General features: G+C 40.5%; 1 protein-coding gene across 1 annotated transcript; it reads left to right on the forward strand.

The window, feature by feature from the left end:
• Window positions 1-429: 429 nt before the first annotated feature.
• On the forward strand, window positions 430-8,148 carry cfap58 (cilia and flagella associated protein 58). The gene is made up of 17 exons (XM_088279639.1): window positions 430-697; window positions 790-938; window positions 1,037-1,187; window positions 1,309-1,503; window positions 1,674-1,811; window positions 2,117-2,276; window positions 2,418-2,500; window positions 2,593-2,784; window positions 3,654-3,815; window positions 3,909-4,055; window positions 4,143-4,283; window positions 4,821-5,044; window positions 5,552-5,660; window positions 5,864-5,968; window positions 6,783-6,902; window positions 7,040-7,164; window positions 7,842-8,148. Exons 1-17 carry the CDS (start codon window positions 443-445, stop codon window positions 7,942-7,944), a joined length of 2,559 nt encoding a protein of 852 aa, XP_088135765.1. The 5' UTR covers window positions 430-442; the 3' UTR covers window positions 7,945-8,148.
• Window positions 8,149-9,382: the final 1,234 nt, after the last annotated feature.

Genomic DNA, 9,382 nt, shown 5'->3' on the forward strand with positions numbered 1-9,382 from the left:
GAACCAGTGTGACGTCAGAGCCACTTCCTGGTCGCGAGCGAAGCCAATTTTCTCTCGCGAGATTGGTCGTTGTCTGGCAACCAACATAAACGGTAGCCAACAACAGCCTTCCAAAATACACTACGTTATTTTCGCTAGTTGAATCTGAAATTGCGGTAAGTCTACAAGAGTTTGATTGGTACTTATTTACAATTACCATATGAGCAGCACTTAAAGAAAATACTGTTTTTTTACTATTTTCATTTGTTTATATGATCTATTTTAATTTAATACGGAGATACAAAAGGTGTTTGAATATTTTAATTAAATTGTAGCCCTTTTGTACGTTAAGGAATGTACTGAAAGTCAGAACAGAGCGTTATCTGATGTAAAATATTAAATTAAAATTTAAAAAAATATATATGTTATTTACAGGAAGGAAAAGGGGCAACAACAAGCAGACATGGCTGAGTCATTGGAGGAGTTCCAGAATGTCCTCAGTGAGCTCACTGAGGACCAAGAAGAACCAAACATGGTCAAGATCCGAGAAGAATATGAGAAACTCCTCAATGCGCTGACTAAGTCCTACAACAATGAGAAAAGGCTCATGTCTAAATGCAAGGAACTTAGTGCAGAGATGGCGTCAGCCTCAACCAAATTTGAAGCTGCCCGCAACATGTCTCAAGATGATGAGGTTACAATGAGTTCACTAAAGACGGTATAAATTACACAAGGGTTCTATTATACACACACGTATGCATGAGAGTGACAGTGAGTTTATTAAATCAACAAAACCATGATCACACACAGGAATTAGATAAAGCTTGGAAAATGGTTGATGCAGCCTACAATAAGGAGCAAGCCAATATGGAGACTATCAAGAATTTACAAGAGGAGGTTGCCACCCTAACACAGCTGGTAGAACAACAAAGTATGGCCTCTGCTAACCAAGATCAGAGGTGAGTCCAGCCATGCATCTGTTAACATGCTTGTAAATGCTACTATGTGTTTAGTTATGTAATTAGGTAAGTGGCTGAGTCCCAAAATGTGTTTTCAGTGATTTACTGAAAATGATTGAAGACTTGACGAATGAGCGTGATAACCTGCTGACAACAGTGGAGAGTCTCAGAGAACAGCTGAACATTGCCAGTACAAGCAAGCACAAGGCAGAAACTCAAAGGGAGGATGCCTTGAACAATATTTCTCAGGCACGTGCGCCCAAATTACAATGCCGTCTATTAAACTATAATCTGGCAGCGTGAACAATAACGAACGTGCTGAATTCAATCCAGTTTATCTGCCAAATATTTGCTCTTTCTCTCCATGCAGCTCCAACATGAGATTCAGTTACAACAGAACGAGATTTCCCGTGAGCAACGGTTCAAAGAAAAACTGGAAAAAGAGGTGAATGAGATGGCCATTGACTTGGAAACAAAGATTCGTGAGATCCAAATTGTGAAGAAGGATTACCAAACCTCTAAAGATGAGCAACTGAGATTGGCGCAACAACTGAAGTCAATGAGGGTAATTATCACAGATTTCATGATAAAAACACATCATTATCACAGGTGTGGAGTCAATTCTCTTCCTGTACATCAGGTGTCCAATTTTGCGGCGACTTGTTTAAAAAACATGTGAGAGACTGACAAATATATCAATGACCCTAAAATGAATGCAGTTTTCTTTTCCAACAGATGGGCTTTGACAAACTCACCAAGGATCTGGAGCTGTTGCAAAATAAAACCAACAAGCTGCAGCGTGATCGAGATCAACTTGTATCGCTCAGAGAACATCACTTTTGGGAGAATCAGAAGAATTTAAACGAGATTAAGGTGCATAGTATGGATGGGATACAGGAGTCACACAAATAGTTATGGTCTTTACAGCATCTATGCCAACGAATAACTCAATTACAGAACAACCAAATGAAACAAAATAAAGGCAGTTGATTTGACTCAAATAGAATCAGCCCGATTCCTCACATGAGGCCGAAAATGATTAACAATGTCTCACTAACTCCACAAAATGATACATGTTAATCATTTTTGTCAATTGATTAGGATCACCAATTGTGTCTCCTCGATTGCCGTTGTGTAATTAATTGCTCATAAAACTTTGTCCCCGCCACGCCTGTCAGTTAAAAGAAGACGCGGTGAATCAGATGCGCCATGAGATTGCCAAAGAAAGAAAGCTGAAGGAGGCCAACCAAAAGAAGTTCCGCTTAATGGAGGATCAGAAAGCTGACGTGGAAGTACAGAGAGGGATTCTAAAAGCTCGGGTCACTGGTCTTGAGAAAGGTATGCAAGGTTCTCTTGTGCATCGAAACACAAAAACAAGCTTTGAGACTGCGGTCCGCAACAAAAGGATGTCAGGCTTCAAAGCGACATGCGGGCCATGGAAGTAACTCAACTCCGCTTGTCCAACTTGTCCATCTGCAGAGTTTGATGGTGCAAAAAAGCAAGTTGAAGCGGACAAGAAAGTCATTTCTGACCTAACCAGGGAACGAGATCTCTTAACAAAGGTAAGATTACGTAAGTCTTGCTTCATAATTTTCTAAACCATATTTACTTTAAATCGTACCCTTTTGCATGTTTGTGTGATCCCAATCAAAAGACGGTGTCCAAAGCGACAGAGTCAGTGGAGGTCCAGCAGTGTCTTGTGATGGAGCTTGAGACCGACAAACAAGTCCTCCAACAAGAGATTACGTGCTATTGCGTGGAGGCACAGAAGCTACGCAAGAGCATCCTGGAGCTGGAAAAGGAACGTGATCGCTACATCAACGATAACAACAACCTTTTGCAAAAGGCAAGTCATGTATCAGAGCGGTTTAATGGAAGAGGCGCCAGCTTACCGGTGACTTTTCACTTTTGAAAATATGCATCTTACCATGAATGTACTTTTTTGTCGATTTTCACATTCAATGCCATGAACAAGTAATTACTCTCGAGGAGTTTGAAGTGATGGAATTGGAAGTGTTAGTGGAAGGCAAACATATTACTGAGTTACGGAAAAAATAAATCTATTGCTCCAGTAATTTTGGTAAAACCAGAATCCGCATAGAAGGAACATTTTGTTTGATTTAACACATCCCCAGTGTCCATTCTGAGAAAATTTGCTTTTCAAGTGGAAGTCAAGCTTTTTAACATCACTTGACCAAACCTAGAAACAGCTGGACCATGATCGGTCGTCTGGCGTTTTATTATGCAGGTTCAGTAATTCCTCTGTGGTGATCACACACACTAATTTTAACGACAGACACTTTTCTCTTTTAATTTTGTGAAATGTTTTATTGGACGACTGGTTAGCACGATGGCCTCACAGTGCAGAGGTCGTGGTTTCGATTCCGACTCCGGCCTTCCCGTGTGGAGTTTGCATGTTCTCCCCGTGCCTGCGTGGGTTTTTTCCGGGTACTCCGGTTTCCTCCCACATTCCAAAAACATACGTTCGGTTGATTGGACACTCTAAATTGCCCCTTAGTGTGTTTGTAAGCGCGGATGGTTGTCGGTCTTTGTGTGCCCTGTGATTGGCTGGCAACCAGTTGAAGGTGTCCCCCGCCTACTGCCCGAAGACAGCTGGAATAGGCTCCACAGCAGAAGAATCGGCTCAACTAATAGATGGAGGGAAGATGTTACATTACAATGAAATGATTCTGATATTTTTTTTTTCTTGAAAAGATACAACAAAAAGTGAATGAACTGGAAACAAGCGAGATGGCAGTCCATAACTGGAAAAAGAGAGTCACAGAGGAAGAGTGCAAGCTCGAAAGGAAAGAGGATCTATTGGATTCTGTGATAGCTGAACGGAACCATTACAGCAAAAACCTTGTCGATGCTCAGGTATGGAGTTTACATTGCTCCACTTGCTCAAATGTCACGATCCTTCTTGTTATTTCTGATGTTTAAGATATATGATTGATCAACCCCACGTAGGACAGCATCGCAAAGTTGAAGATAAAGATGAGGGCATTGAACACCCAGACTACTCAGTTGAAGGATGAAATAGAGGCAAAGGAGGCGACCATTCACAAAGAACAGCAGCACCACAAGCGCTTAGTGCGAGATAATGATAATCTCAAGGTAACGACAGGAGCCTTTCAAATGAGTTAGTGTTGAAAAACAATTATTGTTTGTTCATCCTGGGCTCCCCATTGTATGGAATTCCAGGGACAGCTCAAGTCGGTAAATCAGCAACTGGAGGAAGAAATTCAACGTGTGGAGCAGCAGAAAACAGAACAGGAAAGACTGCAGAAAATTATTACGGACAAGGAAATTGAACTCATGCAACTGAAAAAACAACTGGATCAAGTAAGGAATAGGAATATATGCCATGAATTCATGACACACGGAAACGGGGCGCTTTCAAGCGACATGTCGAACAAAATGACATTTTAAGCAGCACAGCTCGTTATATACTGAAGGCCTCAGCCATATATATATATTGCCTTTATTAGTCCCACAATGGGGAAATTCGAGATTCGAACCCAGGCCTCCTGGGGAGACTGGGTCCTGAACGCGGCGCCTTAGACCACTCGGCCATCCTGGCATATCGAATCACTACCGTGAATATTGTGACATCCTTCATTTTTTCCCATCAAAGTCTTCGGGCCATATAAAATTGACGAAGGGCCAATTCTGGCGTGTGGGCCACATGTTGCTGACCAATGACCTTAATCTTGTAAAGATTCCACTTGCCGACCTGGCGCAGACTATGACAGTTGCTGGAAATTTGTTAAAAAAAAAAAAAAGAAAATTCATTATAATATCACAATCCTTTGCAAACAAGTTAAAATGCAGAGAGACAAGTCAACTTCTACTTATTAACTTTATTGGTGATATTTCAAGGTGATCAGGGAACGGGACAACTTGGGTAAGCAGCTGGTACGACGCAATGAGGAACGATCTCTGTTGTACGAGAAGGTCAAGATCCAGCAATCAATCATATGCAAGCGGGACTTCCACCACAACCAGAAGATGGAAGACATCCGCCTCCTCAAATTGGAAATCAAGCGGATCAGGCGGGAAAAGAATATCTTGGACAAGGCTGTACCCAACACAGATGAACTGAAGTAAGACTCGCTAATTTTCTCGCACAAACTTAAGTTTTGCCTATAATTGAACTGATGAGACGATCCCAAAGCGATTTGCTAAGCTAGATGCTCTCACATCTCGTCACGTGCCACAAGCTAGCTAGCTAGCAACGCTTCCGCTGGCTAGCTTGTGCGGCTAAACACGTTGCGAACTCTAGCTTAACTCAGGAATCAAGACGGGATGACGATGAAAGACAGAAGTCTTGCGGATTACTCAACTAATCGAAGAGTGACACGTACATAACAGCGAAATTAAGTCATTGGGTGATTGAATACACGTTCAAAATAAATTTCTGAGTTTTGAATAAACACCATCCGGGTGTGCTGAGGAATAATTAATTAATTAATTTTATTTCTTTTTAATATTTCCGGTAATATTTCCGGCATTAAGCAGCAAGTCCTTTTGACTCCACATTTGCGTCACAGTACTAAGACCAATTACCATCGTCATCGTATGACCCATAAAGTTTATTTGGTTTGTTGTAGACGAGAGCTGTTCGCCCTGCAAAGGGAACTAGCTCGAGAAAGGACGAGGAACGGTGTCCTTGAGGAACAATTAAACCCCATAAATATTCACCGATGGAGGCGACTGGAGGTTAGTAAACATATATTGCTAATCTTTTCCTGAAAACTTTACATTCATAATCTCAGATTTTTGACGTTGGGTTAATCAAAACCAAACGACTGCTATTGACTTTCATCTTCATCTTGTTGTGCGTATACTGCATGTCGACATTATCGCGGAATCACAAAACTTCAATAAACCATTAACACATTTGAAATAATTGTCAATAATAGGGTAGTGACCCGTGCAAGTATGAACTGATCCAGAAGGTTCACACTCTACAGAGAAGACTCATCAACAAGACTGAAGACTTTGAAGAACAAGAATTCTTATTACAGGTGACTTTCTTATTTTGTTTCTTGTTTTTGTGTCCAGCATGGCGATTATTGCACATTTCAGGGCATCTCTAAAATTCACATGATGGCTTTCACCATGACGAATGTGCCAAGTTTTATTGGGCTGACTCCACATGCACAAAGTTAATCGTTTGCGTAGCGCTACAACGACTTTAGAGGTCCTAGTAAAGGTCTCAGCAGTCTTTCTTGAATGAGACTGATTACTTCATGTTCGTGCTCTTCTGTCCAGCTAGCCATTTTGTCCATAGTGGAGATGTGGAAATGAACCAAGTTCATTTAGTTCTTGAGAAATAGCTTCAATTTTCACCACTTCCGGTTCTTGTCCAGTGCACCGCTTCGCTAGTTAACAGCCAATCACAGTGCTCATTTAAACCGACAGCCCGATCCAATTGTATATGTTGAATTGGCCGACCACGCCCCCCCTGACGTACTAACAACGGGTCAAACTTTACGACGTTATACCAAACAGACGGCGTGTATCCACTTTGTGACGAGTGACGCCGGATTGGTGCGTTGAGGCCTTAAATTGAACCCCTATCGTAATACTCATCTGTAGTGATGGGAAAATGAAGCTTCAAATTTGCTTCATGAACCAGTTGTAGTATTTTTGGACTCCAGTAGATGGCACTCTCTGTTCAACATTGTGGTGAAAGTACACTGACTTGCCGTACTCATCAGAGATACTGTTCAGTGATCAAAGTGTTATTCATTTTTTCTATTACTCCCGCTAAATGTATGTGGACTTTTGGCAACCTTTATTCAAACCAAAATGTTTTCTTCCTCTTTGCCAAAACAGGAAAAGGAGAAGCTGTATGTAGAGCTGCAGCAAATTTCGGCTCGGCAGCCCGGTGCCGAGGCGCTTGAGCAGCTTCAGCATTGTCAATGGACATTGAGGGAAAGGACCAAAAAGCTCATGGTATATCAAAGTTTAGTTTTTTTCCTTAAATTAATACTCGCCTGTCTTCATTTTGACACATGTATCCTATACCACAATTTGTGGTTTGAGATAAAACATTGTTGCAGTTTTTACAAATGAGTGTTTTGATTCCACAGGCACTGACTGCAGAGGTGAGAGTGCTCGACTCCAAAATGAATGAGTATAAAAGCGAGAATCAAAAGTTGATTAATGAGCTGGCAGACCTGAAGAAGAAGTATTTCAGTCAGAAAAAGCTACAAAGGTAAGCTCATGGACTTGATGTGTATTTGATTTCATGGCAAGAAGAATTAAAAGTGTAAAAAGCGGCACAAACAGAACAGTCAGCTCTTGGTTTACGGTCTCGAACATTTACAACATTTCGAGGATACAAACAGCGCGCCATGAACGGCTTTGGAAAGCGGCGTTAGAAAATGTCGTTGTCATGCAAGAAAGCTGCCGCAATGGCCTAGCCTAAAAGTTTTTTTCTTATATATTTACTTGAAACTAATTTTGAATATGACATTGAGTGAAGCTATGTGGTGGACTACGGCACATTCCGACTTGCATACAAATTGAATTTATGTTACCGCTGTAGAACCGGAACTCCGTTATAAACCGTCATAAATTTTTGGGATGGCAATTGACCTTTTATGATTATGAGCTCAGCTCTACTAACATTAATAATGTTAATAATCATGTTATTAACAATCACTGGGTTCAAACGCCCAAATTGCTATGCTTTGACGAATCAAGCAAATGTTCATATTTGTGTTTGGTTTGTATTCTGGGGACAATCATCAGTCGTCCCTTGATTACCTGAAAAGAAGAGAGAGAACACTTTCCGATTATGAAAATCAATTCATCTGAGTCTCCGTGGCCTCCTGACGTTTAAAAAAAAAAAAAAAATGTCATGAATGTATTTGCTCTGTGTCATCTCAGTGACAAGTCCAAAACCAAGGGGGAGCAGTTGGTGCTGCCTCAGCTCTTCAACAAGCCACATTTCGCTGGCGGAGGCTTCAAGTTTGATGAACTTTTCCGATGACGAATGAACATTCTTCCAAAATGGCGTACAGTCATTTAACGTAGGTGACAAATTTGCCTCAGGAAGTCAACGTAAGCGCTCTCTCCTCAGATGCCTTCAAACACAACCTTGCATCCGAAACCCTCAAATGTGTGAAAATACGTGCATTCATTATGGTTTGACAAATCTTGAATGCATTCTCATATGAATATTTTTTAGACTTAATTAATACTATATTTTTTACAGTTCTTGGTATAAAACATTTCACTTTTGTGATGTGTGTGTTTCCATGCACAAAACTATACAAATATCTCAGGATGTGTGTAAATATGTGCAATGAGTTGTGTATTTTGATTTTAAAATACACTCATTCCAAACATGAGAAGATGATTTTTTTTTTTTGTGTGTTATAGCAAGTTAATTACTTTCAGATTGGATCCCCAAAGATCTAAAAAGAACATGAGTTGTTGCACCAAACGGATTGACATGAACTCACTGCTCCAACACCACAAATGTCAGTTGAAACAATTGGAGAGAATTATTGAACTTCAGCATCGCGCAGTTTTGCAGCGTTCACATGTCAACACTGTCGAAATTGTAGCCTAAGTACAAACAAAGGTGGCAAAACAAGCAAAACTAAACTTGAAGAAATATGTCTTAAAAATAGAAAATAAGCCCACAAAAAAACAAAGTACAAATGAGCAGCAACCAGAACAGAAACAAAATATTTCCACCTCCTCCCACCTCGCAACTTTGACGATATGTGATGATGAAACGAGCTCCTACACGCGGAACCATATTTACTCCCGGGAAAACTGTCCCATGTGCCTTTTCTTTTTTTTTTTTGGGTGCACTTCACAACATTTTTTTGCTGGACGCGTTGCATTCACTTTATATGTCATGATCTGTTTTGTTAGTTTCGGTTTTTGACTTTAGTTTCATGGTTTTGCCTTTGTGCTCCTGTGTCTTCTGTCTCGTCATGTTTATTGTGTTCGCCCGAGTGTTAACCAATCAGCCCCATCCAACTCTTTGTGTCTCATCCAGGTGCTCCTCGTTTTCTCGTCAATTTCTTTGTATTTAGTCCTCTGTTTGGTTTCAGTTCTTGTCAGTTCATTTTCCATATCAGATGTTGTTGACGTCAGTGTCGCTTTTAGTTGTCCTCGTGCCTGTCGCGCCTTGTCCGACAAATCTAGTCCTTATGTTGTTGTGTCCTGTTATTTTGCCCTTTTGATTTTTGTGATCCAGTCAATCGCATTCATGTCAAGTCTAGTGACAATAATCTGCTGATGCGCGATTGCAATCTTTAAACTGAGCCCTTTAAAAAGCTCACTCTCACTCATAAAATAACGATATTGAACAATGATGCAGACAGATTATTTTTCATCGCCGAGCTGATTATCTATCCTTAGAAAAAAAAATTGGCCAAATGGAATTTAAATTAATAAATTAATAATTAATA

The sequence above is a fragment of the Idiotropiscis lumnitzeri genome, chromosome 17 (genome assembly GCF_059441095.1).
Source record: "Idiotropiscis lumnitzeri isolate Australia: NSW breed Sydney's pygmy pipehorse chromosome 17, RoL_Ilum_1.0, whole genome shotgun sequence".
NCBI classification, from domain to species: domain Eukaryota; kingdom Metazoa; phylum Chordata; class Actinopteri; order Syngnathiformes; family Syngnathidae; genus Idiotropiscis; species Idiotropiscis lumnitzeri.